This window comes from Fusarium vanettenii, assembly GCF_000151355.1.
Source record: "Fusarium vanettenii 77-13-4 chromosome 2 genomic scaffold NECHAsca_18_chr2_1_0, whole genome shotgun sequence".
Taxonomy (NCBI): Eukaryota; Fungi; Ascomycota; class Sordariomycetes; order Hypocreales; family Nectriaceae; genus Fusarium; species Fusarium vanettenii.
The window spans coordinates 2,611,204-2,626,172 of record NW_003315867.1 but is presented as its reverse complement, the minus strand read 5'-3'; the positions used below and the strand labels follow the sequence as shown (position 1 = coordinate 2,626,172).

Here is a 14,969-nt window from a genome sequence, read left to right as displayed (position 1 = left end):
ACAGGCCAATTGACCCCACTGCTGGCGCTTGCTGGCATTATCGCTCAGACGATGGCGGCCGAAGTCCAGGCTGGAAGAGAGAGAGAGTCGGGTCTCTGCAGTTTCTGCGGTTATCCATGGCCTTGATCTTTGTCCAGGCGGGAGGCAAAGCCTGAGCAGCGCAGTGCCCCTCACCAGTCACAAGCCATCAGAAGACCACCTGGAGGGAGACACTTCTCCGATTCAGTGTTGCTGCTTTAGTGCCCTTTCTGTCGTGAATTTCGAGTGGCGACGCTACATTCTTAATATGGGTATTGGCTAACAAGAGGGTTTTTTTGCCATTGACAGACGTCGTTTTTCGCTGCCTACCAACCTCCAGTACCTACAGTACAGCCTGAATTTCCTGGGGATAACTGGCTGCCCGCATACCTTACCCCGCCTACCGCACCGCCTACGACATAACAACCAGAGAGACAAGACAAGACAGACAAGGGAAAAGACGGGAAACGACATATCAAAACACGGACAAAAACATTGATCGATCCATCTCGATATAAGCCCGCTCGGTAACAAGGGAGAAACAAAGTACAGTCAGTACAGGTTGCTTGGCTCTCTTTCTCTGCCGTCCAGTGGGAATCCATCGTCCCCGCCCCGATCGCTTCCTGGCAGTCCAGTCCAGTCTTTGTGGCCGTCCATCGCTCGATACTCGCTCGCTCCATCGACACCATCGAAACCTGGATCGCTTTTTTTTTTTTTCACTGTCTCCTCTAACACCCCCTGGTCATTTCTTCCATCGCCTTGTGCGCTCGATCGTCGATTTCCCATTCACCTGACCCATTATCGGTCCATCCCATCCCATCCATACCAATCCCAGCCCATCCAATCCAACAACTAGATTACTTAGTAACTTTGCTCCCCCAACTTCTTACGCCAGTCCCTACAGCGCAGTCCCGTCGAGTACAGTACCCAGCCCAGTCCAGTCCAGTCCAGCTCAACATTCTGCGACTGCCACCTACTTCGGCCATCCCCGCTCCGATACTCCAAACCTTCGCGTCTTAGCATTTTCCTTGTCTCGCCGCTAGGAAAACAAACTCGCATCTTGCAACTCTTGTCCCAAACCCTCCCCGCTCCGGACAGACCTTCACCATGGCCGAGTTCGTCCGCGCCCAGATCTTTGGCACCACATTCGAGATCACCTCGAGGTAAGACTGGACACGACAATGCGACCGACCGACCGCTTTTACTGACTCTTTCCGGTTCGCAGGTACTCGGATCTCCAGCCTGTTGGCATGGGAGCTTTTGGCCTCGTCTGGTGCGTTTCTCTCCCGACCGTCCTCGCCCTCGCTCTCCCGAGCGAGCCTTGAATGACAATAACTGACTCAACGTGCACTCGACAGTTCTGCCCGAGATCAGCTTACCAGCCAAAATGTCGCCGTCAAGAAGATCATGAAGCCCTTCAGCACTCCGGTGCTCGCCAAGCGCACATACCGTGAGCTCAAGCTGCTCAAGCACCTCAAGCACGAAAACGTGAGCAACCACCACTCGCCCCGCCAGAGCTCCCCCCCCCCTGGCCCCTCCCTGCCCGCATGCCTCATCTCATGCTCATGACCGAGCTGGGTCAATTGCCAGCTTCAACATGCTAATATTGATGCGCTCATCAGGTCATCTCACTCAGCGATATCTTCATTTCCCCTCTCGAGGACATGTACGTTTGCCCGACCTCGCCGTCACCGGCTCTGCCCCTCCCCCACTCTGCCCCCCCGCGGGACTCGGAGCTGACGATGCTGCAGCTATTTCGTCACAGAGCTTCTCGGCACTGATCTTCACCGATTATTGACTTCGCGCCCCCTCGAGAAACAGTTTATCCAGTACTTTCTCTACCAGATCATGGTATGTCTGCCAGACTCCTTGGATGTTGGCTCCATGGAAGAAAACAAACGCTAACCACTTTCCCTTCCCACAGCGAGGCCTCAAGTACGTGCATTCGGCCGGCGTCGTCCACCGCGATCTCAAGCCCAGCAACATCCTCGTCAACGAGAACTGCGATCTCAAGATTTGCGACTTTGGCCTCGCCCGAATCCAGGACCCTCAGATGACGGGTTACGTTTCCACCCGATACTACCGAGCCCCCGAGATCATGCTCACCTGGCAAAAATACGACGTCGAGGTTGATATCTGGAGCGCTGGATGCATCTTTGCCGAGATGCTCGAGGGCAAGCCTCTGTTCCCTGGAAAGGACCACGTCAACCAATTCTCCATCATCACCGAGCTGCTGGGCACTCCCCCTGATGATGTTATCAACACTATTGCTAGCGAGAACGTGAGTTGTCTTTGCCCTCTCTCGGGCCGAGGTCGGCTATGGAATAGTGGAATTAACTTTGAGGATTAGACTCTACGATTCGTCAAGTCTCTGCCCAAGCGCGAGCGACAGCCTCTTCGAAACAAGTTCAAGAACGCCGACGATTCAGGTACGTCATCTCTAGCTGGTGATTCACAATGTGCACCAGAACTGACATGCAATAGCCATCGATCTCCTTGAGCGCATGCTTGTCTTTGATCCTAAGAAGCGGATAACGGCCACTGAGGCCCTCGCCCACGATTACCTTGCTCCCTACCACGACCCCACCGATGAGCCCGTGGCCGAGGAGAAGTTTGACTGGAGCTTCAACGATGCTGACCTGCCCGTTGATACATGGAAGATCATGATGTGAGTCCGAGTGAAGTCTTTCCGCGTAGCCCAAGTACTAATATGGCATGCTCAGGTACTCGGAGATACTCGACTATCATAACGTGGAAGCCGGGGTCACCAACATGGAGGAGCAGCAGTTCAACGGACAATAGACGAGACATTGTTAATAAGGAGGAAGATGCTACGAGTGCAGTGCAGTGCAGTGCATGCATGCATGCATGCAAATACATTGGAGGAGGAGCAGACCATGTCGCAATGCCGATGATACCACGAAATTCAACAAGGACGCCCATAAACCCACACTACCTACCTATCTACACTCGCATCCCGTGCCTATATGAAAAACTCAAGAACAAGAGGGAGCAAAAAAAAAAAAAAAAAACAAGCAAACAAGAATACGCGTGGGGGGAAGGGAAGTTTTATCTGACTTACTCGAGAAAACAAAACATTCAAGGCATGAGCAAAGAGACAAACAACACAACACACGAACGCACGTATGGCGTTGAGGAGACTTTGGGAATCGGCGGGAGGTTTAGGCAAGGGGGGGTTCTTTTTTATATAACAACTGGTTTTTTTTTGGTTTTTTTTTTTCTACTCTTGTCTGTTTTTTCCCCCGCAACATATATGAAGTTTTTCTCGAATCGCTGAGACACAGCGGGACATGAAAATATACGACGCATGTGGGTTTTTTGTTTTCGAGTATTGGATTTGTTTGGTTGCTTTTTCTTGATGCCTTTTTATAGAACTTGTGAATGACATCCATTGCTAAATGGTTTTAAACCGATACTCTACAAGCGAGCATCACGGTCGATATGTTTATAGAATGGTAAGAATCATGATGGATGTTTTAAACTGCCATATCTTGTAAGGGTTATCGTGAGGTTCTGGTGCATAGAGTAGTATACATGTGTTCAGCATGTCAACGAGCGAGACAAATGTATCAATTCTTGAACCATCATGTCTAGCTCACGATTTGACTATCACAAGCCACCATATTTTGCTGTTCTATATGCTTCTCATGCAATTTTATCCAACAACGGCGTCTCAATCAACTCCCAACCTCCGTCGTCTACTTTTGTATCCTATCAACATTTACGCGTCCAAAAGTTCTCGCAAATCCTCCATCTCGCCACTGTGATATACCATGTCGTAAAATTGACCTCGAGCATTGTACAAGTCTCGGGGAGAACCGCACCTAAACGAGGTTCATTAGTATGCCTTCATTATCCGAGGGCTATGGATACAATAGTGAAACCACAACTTACTCAAGTACACGTCCAGCACTCATGACGACGACAGTGTCATAGTCAATAATGGTACGCAGGCGATGGGCAATTGTCACCAGCGTGCGGTCTCCGCCTTCGGCTTCCAGCTCCCTTCGCAGGACGCTCTGGATGCCTCTATCCGTCTCGTAGTCCATGCTGGCTGTCGCTTCGTCTAGAAGCATCAGCTTGCTCTGACGAATGAGTGCCCGGCACAGCGAGAGCACCTGTCGTTGACCATGCGAGAAATTCTCGCCCTTGGCGTCCACGATGGTTCCAAGTGTCACAGCACTATGATCCTCGTCATCGGCAGCATTTTCCTCGTTGTCGCTGTCATCCGAGGCATGCGGAGAAAAGGACGCTATTCCCTTGCAGTTGTCGAGGGCCTTGTCAAGCACCTCCTTGGGAACTTGACCGCCTGGGTCGAGATTGGACTCGACAGTACCGTTGAACAGGACAGCTTCTTGTGGAATGATGGTCAGACTCTCGCGAAGGCGATGTCGAGGGACCTTGGTGATATCAACCCCGTCATACAGAATCTCCCCAGAGACGACATGTGTGAAGCGCAGCAGGGAGAGGACCAGCTGAAAGCATCATGGTTAGTGTCACTGAAAACAAGTTGAAGAAGAACACCCGATACTCACCGTGCTCTTGCCCGACCCTGTTCGTCCTACCACGGCCACGCGTTCACCCGCCTTGAACTTGAGGTTTACGTCGGTGAGGATATCAGGCCCATTCGGATCGTACCGAATGGTCACGTTCCTAAACTCGATTTCGCCAGATCGAGGCCAGTCTTCAGGTATCACATGAGTCGGGTCATCTGTGTACTCGCCCTCATCAGGATATGTCTCGTCTTCCTTCTCTTCGGGCTCCAGCTTGACATACTCCTTGACTCGGTGGAACTAGTGCTCGGGTTAGCAGCCGCAATTTCACCGACTTCAAGGATACTCACACTCTGCATCTCGACCTCAAGATCATTCATGGCACGGACTAGCAACAGGATAGTCTGGCTAAGTCCGTTGGCGTTGGTGAGTGAGAAACCAACCAGGCCCGCAGCCACAACTCCAGCTTGAGTTACTGCAATGATACCAGCCGACAGGCTCACAAGTGCCGTCACAAAGTCTACACGCACGGCAACCCAACGGTTAGCATTGAAGCTGGCCACAGAAGACGCAGACCAGGCTCGCAACTTTGCAGCCAGCTCCTCTCGGAATGTCGACGACATGCCCGCTCTAGCACGGATAACAGGTAGACCGGCGAGGGTATCGGCAAACTGTGAAAACACTGGTGACTGTGCTGAAGAGGTGAGACGCTTGATGACAACGGCAGTGCGGGTGTACATCTCTCCGATGAGAACACCAAACAGACAAGTAAACAGTGCCGGAACCATAAAGATAGGCATGATGCTGCTCACAGCACCGATGCGGAATAGCATCAGAAGGATCGTATCAAGCATGAGTCTCAGCATGGTACAGATAGTCCCATCGATCGAGGCCATGTCGCTTGAGAAGCGATTGGTGATACGGCCGATAGGAATGTGCTTGAACCACGACAGAGAGACTCGCATGATGGCGCGGATGAAGTCGTTGTGTAGGCGTCTGGCCGCACGCCAGGCCCCCCACTCAAACATAATGATAGCCAGACAATAAGTGCCAATCTCTAGAAAGGTGAGGGCAGCAAAAATGCCCATGTAGTAAGCTATGTCGATGTGCGCTTGGTGGTCGTATGCCTCGACCCAGACGGAAAGCCACAGAGTGCTGGCAAAGGTGAAGATGTTGGTACCCAAAAGAAGACCAAGACACGCAATGACAAACAGCGGATGTCCAAAGTAGCTCATGTACTGCAAAACTGTGGCCGAGTCAGCATAGTCTTGACACGAATGAACTGTGCATACAAGTGTTGCGGCCAACTTTTCCAGATGCCTTCATTTCCTGGCTCACAAGATCCTTCATCGTCTTATGCTCCGAGACCTTGTTCGCATCGTTCAGAGAGTCACCATTAGACTGGATCGCCGGTTCGGTCTCGTCAGGAGCTTCGTTGTCCTCAGGGTCTCCTCCCAAGACCTGAGCAATGGCGATAGGCTTGCGAACGACACCAATCTGGGATTCAGCCGAGCTGATCTGCCCCTTTTCCATCGACACAGAAAAGTCGGCTTGCTCAGAGATCCAAGGCAGGTTAGTCACTAGCACTGTCGTCCTCCCACTCAAAAGGTCACTACAAAAGCAATACTTCCAGACACCTGCAGCTGTCTTGGCATCCAGAGCGGCAAAGATGTCGTCAAGTAGCAAGAGGGGCGCCTTGGAGTACAGTGCTCTTGCGAGGGCAACTCGAGCCTTCTGACCTCCTGAGAGAGAAGTGCCATTCTCACCTACCGTCGTCATGTCCCTGGCGGGTAGTTCCTTAAAGTCTTCCCAGAGGCAGCATGCTTCAATGACACGCTTGTACCTTGCTTCCTCCATGGGACTGCCAAAGAGGACATTTGCCTGGATAGTATCATTCTGCAGCCAAGCAGACTGGGATGCAAAAGCAACGTCTTCGGGTCTTGTCAAGGAGCCGCTCTCAAGATACGTCTCACCCAGAATAGACAACAAGAGTGTCGTCTTTCCACTTCCACTTGGACCGCCGACAACGTTTAGGCCTCCTTGGGCGAAATCGAGCGTGATGTCGTTCAAAGTGAACGTAGCCTTCTTGGTCTTCCGGAATGATGCTCCCTGCATCCGCAGCGGACCTACCGGATAGTGAACAATGGGAACTGTGCTCTCAAAGTACTTGTCCAGCCGCTTCACCGACACAAGGGCGCTCGCAAAGTTTCTGCCAAAGGCACTAGCCTGCATGATGTTTCTGCGAACGTTCTTGACAAGAAAGATGGTTGTGAAGGCAGTGGCAGCATCGAGACGACGCTTCTCGATGCCAACGTGGAGCCCAAACATGACGAGCAGGGACAGGTAGGGAAAGATCTGCATGACTTGGTTCAGCAAAGCTTGGAGCATAGAAGTCCTCCAGAGCTCTTTCTGCTCTGCAGTCCGAGCTTCGATGATCTTATCCGTGATGGGATTCTCCCACGCAAAATACTTGATGGCACGGAGAGAAGCAAGATACTCTGTCACGAGGGACATGCGTGAATCTTGGGCCTTCCTAACCCGGCGCTGCGAGAAGAACATCTTTCGTCCCAGCCAGACGGAGAGGGGAGTCGCCAGGAATAGAATAACTGTCCCGACGAGGGAGGCCCAGCCGAGCATCCTATACATGCCAACAAGAGAAATTATGGTACCGGCAGGGACGCCGACAGTAGCTTGAATGATATCCCGTGACCTGTAGATGGCATCGATGTCAGAAGCCATCAAGTTTGCCAGTCGTCCTGCCGAGGTGCTCTTGGCGCTCTTCTGGCCCTGGCTCTTGTGGTGGCCTGGCTTCGCGCCTCCTGACTGCAGCTCAAAGGGGTCTTCCTCCATCTCCATCGACTCGAGCGCAGTGTAGTACAACTCCTGAGTAAAGGCAGATTTAATGCGAACCACGAGTCTGGTGGACGTGAAGATGTACTGCTGGAAGCAAACAGAGCGAGCCAGGGGGCCGAGGAACATGAGAAGTAGCCAGAGCCAGGGCTTGTAGATGGCACCGTTTGGGTTAGCAAGGTACTCGAGGAGTTTGAACATGGCGTAGGCGGCCACAGTCTCTACCGTGTATGCAGACCCGACCCAAGCAGACATGAGGACCAGCTCGCTCTTCTGGAAGCGGATTACCGTGCGCAATGTCTTTTTCGAGATGGCCCTGGCCTCCTGGACACGGCGCAGGAGGTACATGGGCTCGTCATACCAAGCAAGCTTGGGGATGTCAGCCATATCAAGTTTGCGCTTGGTACCCTTCCAAATGATGGGTGTTAGCCAGTCGTAGGAACAGTAGTAGGTGAACCAACTGCAGGCCTCTTCAGGGGCAGGCTCATCCTGGTTGTAGCCGGGGATGTTGAGGTCAACCGGCAAAGGTGTCCATTCTCGCGGTGTGGTAATGGCCACGGCAAATGCCACAGTGAGGGCCGCGATAGCCCCGGAAACACTAGCATCGCGGAGGCATTGTGTACCAGTCTGGATACAAGGCAAAGTGTAACCGACGATAAGGATGAACAACATGGCAGTGAGCACCAGGTTGACTTGGTGCAGAGCCACGTGTCGCCATTGTAGGTGGTTGAAAAGGCGCAGCAGGCCAAGGATGAAAGCATATGCAACCACTAGAATATTTGACCAGTGTATCCGGCCATGTATGAAGGCAACCGTAATGAGGACTGTGGCGGCGAGCCTTGCAGCTTGAGATGCAAGTTCATACGGCCACCGAATCTTGGCCGCTTTTAAACGTTGAGCAGAGAAACTGCTTCGGATTTGAGCAATTCGAACCAGAAGCCGTGTCAAAGATATAAAGAGCAACACAGCTTGAGGAGCTCCAGACTGGGCAAGCCGTGAGACATCAGCGATCCATGGTACTTGAGTCAACGACAGTGTGCTTTGATAGACGCTGGACATGGCTTAGCATGGCTGTTCAACAGGGGTGTTTCTATCATAAATACCTTGTCAGGTAGTCAGGCTGTGGAGGCAGAGATGATTGATTCCTTTGGTAAGGAGAGAATTCAAATCCGCCGAACCGGTGGATCAGGACATCCATCATGGCCGCGTAGACATGAGAAACCCCGCTGAAGCTTTGAGATGATGCTAGAGCGAGAGAGATAAAAGCAGGAAGAGAGCGCAGAGGCAACGAATGTCAATTCAGGTGATTGAGAAGCAGCCGAGTCACCAATTGACTCTCAACCCACCGTCACACCAAAAAAAGATTGTGAATGAAGAGTTGAAATCAAGTCCCCCTGGGAAGAAAACAGCAAGCACGTTATCAATCCATGTCCCCTTCCAGTTCTCATGAACAATGGCTGGGGGGGGGCGGAAAGAGCTGGTGGGGCCCGTCAAGGCCGACCATCGGGACTTCTAGCGCTGAAGCTTTGGTGGGCTCCCCAGGGCTCTCAGTGGACCGTCACCCTGGGGCCCGATCCACCGCAGCAGGGACCCGCCGCCAAAAGACACAGCCCGCATCCACCAGAATACGGGGGGGGGGACGGCAGGACAACGGTCAAGACGTCGATTCGACCGGCAGCCGTTTGCCTCGTTGTTTGACCGCCTCGTCTTGCTTGCTGACCGGTTTCGGTGAGGACTCATCGTTGCCTTAATGGCTTAGACCGAGGCGTCACGGTGAGGAAGTTGTCTCTTTTCTCTGTTGTCTCAATTCCGATGAGGCCTTCTTTCGTGGGGGTGGAGCTGTGTCAAAGTGGTGGTCACCATCGACAACGGCCGGTTTATCTCCAGGGTAGCCAGATTGGTTCGATATGGCATCATTTATCCGTTCTGTTGGTTTTTGGTTTTGCGTGCCTGATCTGGTTATGTGATTGGGCGGGTGCTTACTTGTGAAGTATCATTGTGAGCTGTAGATCCGGTTACTGTAGCCGGGCGTCTGGCAACTCGTTTCCTTGATTCCGCTTGTTGAAAATGGTATAGAAACAATGAGTGTAGTTTGATGTGAAGGCACAATGTTGCCAGTTCTCCACGCAATGTTGTCACCAGTATTGCCGTATGAAGAAACAGAAACAACTAGCGTGATTTCATATTAATACTTACAACATAACAAATACAACTGTCTTTGACCGCCCTGCCTGCAAACTGCCGATAACACGCGGCTAAGCACTGGCAAGCACCTGCCCATGCACCACGCAACGACCCGCTCAACATGGAAGAAACCAAACAACTAATCCATCTAAGAATACCATAAAACGGCGACTGTCACCTGCCAAATTTGTAACCATTCGAACAGAACTCATCCCTTCCAGCCCAACCAACCCCCCCAAACTCAGTCAATATAAACTCAACTTACAACTCACTCAACATAGCCAATCAACAAAGACGGCAGCGGTGTGCTGGCGCAATGGTAGCGCGTAGTCCTCCTAAGACTAAGGCTCAGGGTTCGAGTCCCTGGTATACCGTGAATGATTCATTTTTGGTGGTTGGATATCTTTTTTGGAGTTGGTGATGTTTTGGTGTGGTGTTTTGTTTTTGCTCCTTCCTTAGATGTCGTTGTTGAGCGGGAAGGTGCTGGCCCCGCAGCATTGCAAGGCGGGTACCCGCCTGCTCCTTCCTCATGTCAAGCAACGTTTTCCATTTTATCTTTTTGATGACCTCACTTTTGCCTTATACGGTTGATTACTCTTTTTGACTATGCACTCTTTCTGGAACGGTGAGGCTTGTATATTGTAATCCGTCAACAGCGAACGCACTCTCCCATCATTAGCCCTTGATATCTCCATTTCTTGGCTCATGCCCCAAACACACAGCCGTCGCATAGTCTCCATCATGGCTGATCGACACTGGAGCGCTTGCATCCTCTGCCTGCTCTTCGCCGCTCCGTATGCGCGCCACCGGTGGCCCGCTTCCCAACCTCTCTCCCTCAACTTGGCGCCTCTCAATCATCACGTCGTGAAACGTTAGGCGTCGGTATGGATGCGCCTTGATGGCGGCTTCCTTTGCCGCGAACCTGACGCAATATCCAAGTCAGCGGAATTGCGAATCCCCAATATCATGGAGGGGTTGGACAGCATTTACCTCCCTGCAACAAAGGCGGCACACTTCCATAGTTCGGGATCTCTGACGGCAATACTCTCATGGCTTTGATCACCCCCGACTAATGCCTTGTTTCCACTCCCCTGGCCTACTTCCGGTTCGCCATTCTTTGCCGGCACCCGTCTTAAGATGTCGAGGCGAGCATCCTTCTTTGCGAGCTCCTCAGGAGAGAGGATCCTGTTGACGAAGCGTGAAGCACGAGGACCTGAGAGGATTCGATAGATGCGCGAGATTTGGCAAATATCGGTCCCAATATTCAACGGAAAGGGAAATGCCCTCAGGGGCTTCATCTGCAAGCGTCGACCGTCGTCGTGTTATGGTGTATCGGGTGAGGCAATCAAGAATCTTTGACGTCTGGTCTCGATCCAAGCCGCAGAGCTTCTTTACCGTAGTTGGCCTAGCTTATGACGGCAACTTATCGATTCGCGTCCATCCCCACAGTTACGTCACCCTCAGCATGTCATGATCGTCACCGGAGTAAAAGTTCCCAAATCTTGGTGACACCGCGTGAGTTTGTCTGTCGGGATCCTTCAATTACTACCTAATTACCGAGGTGACTGAGCGCCTGTAATGAACGTGCAAATAATTAACAACGTTTCGGCAAATATACAACGCCATGCCTTCCCAACTCCACGTCCGATGGGCTCGAATTGCGAATAACGGGAGGTTAAGAGACGCAAGACAAATCATGGCCACCAATCCAACCTGAAAATACCATGCTGACCGAGAATAACCGCTGGGTATCTAGAGACAAGTCACCGCTCTCTTGATTATACCGGGCGCTTAGTTCTCAGCAAGGAGAGGAGCGCGCTCTTGGTCAGCAGGTGCAGATCGCCAGCTAATCTCTCTGCCAGTCCAGGCGGGGACTGCGACAATGACAGTTGCGATGAAGAGAAGAGCCATGATGATGAAAGCGAAAATCCACTGGAAAGCAATGACCTTGTCAAGGAATTGCGAAACACCAATGGCCGCGGAAAGAACACTGAGCGAGAAGCCCATGGTGTAATCCTGCGTCCGGTTAGTCTACTGCGGCAACAGGTGGATACGTTACAAACCTTGTAGATGATGATGAAGAACAGTCCATAGGCGAGAATGGCCCAAATGAAGATGTTTCCGAAGATGCGGGGCACCAGATGGTGGGGGTGAGGAATCATCAGAGCGCCATTCCAGTAGATGGCAACAAAGGTCCAGGCCAGAGGTCCAGAAGCAACCGGGGTGTGGATGAATCGAGGATAGGTGTTGTGGCGGAAGTAGAGCGAAGAAAGGTTAATGAAGTTCAGAATCAAGATGACCTCGGCCCAGTGGAAGTGAGATCGGACAAAGAGCATGACAAAGGCGAAGTGGAAGAGGTTGTTGAAGATGAAGTGGCTTCCAACGCTGGCGGCAGCGTGAACAATATCCGAGTTGCTCGAGAAGAGGTGGCCAATGTAACCAGCCTGGAGGAAAAAGAGGACAATCCTGGAGAAGAGTTAGCGCTTCCAACAAATAAACCATGGCGAAGCGTACCAGTAGATGGAGGTGATGGTAGAGTTCAGGCTGAAAGCAGTGGGGTACATGTGGTTCTGCTCCCAGATCGTTCTGTTTCTCGTGTGGCCATCTTCGGGACGGCGGACGGTGTAGTAAACGGTGACGACGAGGGACAGGATCCAGGTGAGGAGAGTCAGGATCTTGTACGTGAGAATAGCTCCGTTTGAGTGAGACTCCCTCTTGCTGAAGGGGTTGACTAGGAGGCATGGTCAGCGGTGTAACTCCCGAGTGAAGGACCGGAGAGCTGAGGAGAGGCGCCTCGTATTGTTTTGAACGTACGCTGTTGCCAGTTCGCCATGATGACAGATGAGAGAGTCGGCCCTGGGTATGGAAGACGTCGAGAATAGTCGAGAATAAGGTCGATTCGAGTCAAGATGGCTGCTAAGGCAGGCTAGGGACGCAGTTCAAAGTGTGTGGGTGTGCGCCGGAGAACTGGTGACGTGTGGAAGAAGGAGAGGAATCTCAAGAGCGGCAGAGGGAGAAGAAAGCATTTAAACAACAAGGAATAGGTAGGCAGACGGCCGAGTAGTTTATGCGGGGAAGCAGCCCGGATGATGGAGGGGAAGGGCCGAGCAAGCAACCATCGACGATGCTCGTGTCACACCACGCGCCATGGAAGCTACTCTACTGTACCTTGGCTTGCCTCGAATAAACCAAGGCACTGTAACAGCTTGGAAGGCGGTTCCATCGGGAAGCTCACTCACAAAGGTACCCAACTACGTAGCTGGACAGTGACAGGGACAGGTACGTCGAGGTCGGTATAAGCGTAGGATTGGGGATGGTCAGCGCATGACCGCCATCGCCTCTCGACGGCAGATCTCCAACCGCGCATCCTCAGAGCAACACCTGCATCACCAACCATGCCATGCCCTGCCAGGCCAGATGACCTGCTCGGGAGGGCGCTAGGGGACGGGCCTGTCTTGCGGGGTGCCGGATCAGTCGAAAAGACTACCGGAAAATAAAGCAAGGTCGTGCTTTGATTGGTTTCTGGTGTTAAACCTTGGGGATCAAGGTGGTGGCCAGGCTGGATTCCGGAAGTGCTGGTGTGGAGTTGGTGTGCGAGCAAGGCAGCGATGGTGGTGCTCTGTCTGAGGTACATGGCCAAGGTACGTAATTATCCGCGACAGCCCGTCCATTCAAGGGTTCCATTTCCATGATCACAAGTCCATTGATTCATACAGAAAAGTCATCAGCCGAGAGAGAAATGGGATGGCTTTGTCTTACACAGCGCTACTGTTGGTAGTCAGTGCAGTAGCCTTTTGCGCCGTCGGACGAGATTGGCCTGCTTCCAAGAGGCTTCTACAGGGGCATTGAATGATGCCATGTACTGTACAGTATTTGCTGGTGGCCTGAGCTCCATCCGAGGGCAGGTACCGCTAAAACAGTTTCATCAAGGTCGCACCTGCTCAGAGAACCTGTGGTGCATGCGCAAGTCACTCCCTTGTGCGTTGCGCTGCACAGGCCTGCATTGGGATTGTCGTGAGGGAAGTAGGCGTCTCTGGAGCTACGTGATTGGCTGACCTCAGCCCCCTAATGACGACCTCGACTTGGGCTCTGCCTCGAGATCGGCTCATAACGGCTCGTCTTCCGCTTGCAGCGCGTGGAGAGACTGACAGACGGCGAGACCAGCTCCTTGTTAAGGCATCTTTGGCAATATCGGCAGTTGTGCTAACGAGAACCTTGTCAAGGATTTGGGTGTGCAGTTGCTGGTTCGCGTGACCCTCACCAAGAGGGACGGCAGGAAGAAGGAGGGCAGGTGTTGCCCGGTTTGTTCTGTAGTGGCTGCCCATCGAGATTCGTGGTTGTAACGCCACAGCCATCCTCACTGCATCCTGAAGTTGGCAGGTACATCCCGGGTTGACAATTGTCGATGACTTGAGCTGGCCCTCGTCAAAACCAAGCATCAATTCTTTTCCTGTCCCGTTCCTAAAGTCAAATCCTTTCATCGACGAGCAATTGGCAACCATTGTTCCTCATACTCACTCTTCCATTTCCTGGCTAACAACAGTTCTTCCCGGCCATTTTCATTCATCTGCAGGTTTCACGGCACAAAACAAGTCGTGTTTCACATCACCACCACTACCTACTCCGACAACACCCTTTCGTCATCTGTGCTCCATGAGCCTGCACACCAAGATGAGCTGACATTAAGATTGGTGCACTCTTGGTGTAATTCTTCCCGAGAGTGCGTTCCTTATTCAGTCGACGCCTTCGCACCCTCTGGCCCCCGGCCATTCTCGTTCCTTCCTGAGGCCTCGTGGACTCAGGCATCATCATGGCCTCGAGGCATCCATCTACCGGGCAACCCCAAGATCCCGAGGGGTCAGTGACAAGGCTCGATTGGGATATCCTGTGCTCTTGGCGGACTCGGCTGGACATGATGCAAGTCTTTCAGGCTACAAGGCATGCGATCTCATCTCATCTCATCTGAAGTCGACATGGTACAAAGTTGCACCTCGCATCATGGCCAAAATCATCAATTCTACCAAAAGTCAAAGACCAAACCGACGCCGTTCTTGCATCGACCCAAAGTGTTTGTACGGCCAGCTGCTGATGCGTCTTTGATCTGTCTTGACAAGATGATGCAATTATTCGATACCCTTCCTGAATCCGGTATGTGTTACTCGCAGTTAAAACGCCGAATCATGTCTCATGCTCTTCACCATTTTTGTCTTGGTCATCGTCGTCAAGCTCTTTTTGAGAGCATCATGACCGGGCCTTCTGTGAGTGGCAGAAGAGTTTGTCGCCGGCATTCATCCACTTCTCGAAACTTGACTGCCGTTTTGCTCGCCTCTGCTCGTCTGTTTCACGCTGCCGCCGATGCGACGGGTCTGTCGGTTTCGGAGGCCAGTTGAAGGAATCATCGCT

General features: G+C 52.2%; 3 protein-coding genes across 3 annotated transcripts; 1 reads left to right on the top strand and 2 right to left on the bottom strand.

Annotated features, from left to right (window-relative positions):
• The first annotated feature begins 1,009 nt into the window (after nucleotides 1-1,009).
• On the top strand, nucleotides 1,010-3,523 carry NECHADRAFT_58353 (uncharacterized protein). Its single transcript, XM_003046633.1, has 9 exons — nucleotides 1,010-1,181; nucleotides 1,244-1,291; nucleotides 1,377-1,506; nucleotides 1,641-1,684; nucleotides 1,770-1,869; nucleotides 1,943-2,299; nucleotides 2,369-2,447; nucleotides 2,503-2,686; nucleotides 2,742-3,523. Exons 1-9 carry the CDS (start codon nucleotides 1,126-1,128, stop codon nucleotides 2,818-2,820), a joined length of 1,077 nt encoding a protein of 358 aa, XP_003046679.1. The 5' UTR covers nucleotides 1,010-1,125; the 3' UTR covers nucleotides 2,821-3,523.
• Nucleotides 3,524-3,760: 237 nt separating this feature from the next.
• On the bottom strand, nucleotides 3,761-8,580 carry NECHADRAFT_32679 (uncharacterized protein; the record flags this gene model as incomplete). The annotated part of the gene is made up of 7 exons (XM_003046062.1): nucleotides 3,761-3,863; nucleotides 3,934-4,514; nucleotides 4,575-4,832; nucleotides 4,883-5,778; nucleotides 5,825-8,292; nucleotides 8,349-8,366; nucleotides 8,486-8,580. The coding sequence occupies 7 exons, from the start codon at nucleotides 8,578-8,580 to the stop codon at nucleotides 3,761-3,763; spliced, it is 4,419 nt and encodes a 1,472-aa protein (XP_003046108.1).
• Nucleotides 8,581-11,067: 2,487 nt separating this feature from the next.
• Nucleotides 11,068-12,529, bottom strand: NECHADRAFT_66588 (uncharacterized protein). Its single transcript, XM_003046061.1, has 4 exons — nucleotides 12,381-12,529; nucleotides 12,081-12,297; nucleotides 11,630-12,032; nucleotides 11,068-11,582 (listed from the first exon to the last, which is right to left on the bottom strand). The coding sequence occupies exons 1-4, from the start codon at nucleotides 12,397-12,399 to the stop codon at nucleotides 11,358-11,360; spliced, it is 864 nt and encodes a 287-aa protein (XP_003046107.1). The 5' UTR covers nucleotides 12,400-12,529; the 3' UTR covers nucleotides 11,068-11,357.
• Nucleotides 12,530-14,969: the final 2,440 nt, after the last annotated feature.

Bases quoted from the DNA above. Each gene is read 5' to 3' on its own strand.
- NECHADRAFT_58353 (XM_003046633.1), top strand. From the start codon at position 1,126: ATGGCCGAGTTCGTCCGCGCCCAGATCTTTGGCACCACATTCGAGATC. The intron at 1,182-1,243 runs GTAAGACTGGAC...TCCGGTTCGCAG, and splicing joins ACATTCGAGATCACCTCGAG to GTACTCGGATCTCCAGCCTG. The intron at 1,292-1,376 runs GTGCGTTTCTCT...TGCACTCGACAG, and splicing joins GGAGCTTTTGGCCTCGTCTG to TTCTGCCCGAGATCAGCTTA.
- NECHADRAFT_66588 (XM_003046061.1), bottom strand. The intron at 12,033-12,080 runs GTACGCTTCGCC...ACTCTTCTCCAG, and splicing joins ACCATCACCTCCATCTACTG to GATTGTCCTCTTTTTCCTCC. The intron at 11,583-11,629 runs GTTTGTAACGTA...AACCGGACGCAG, and splicing joins TCTTCATCATCATCTACAAG to GATTACACCATGGGCTTCTC.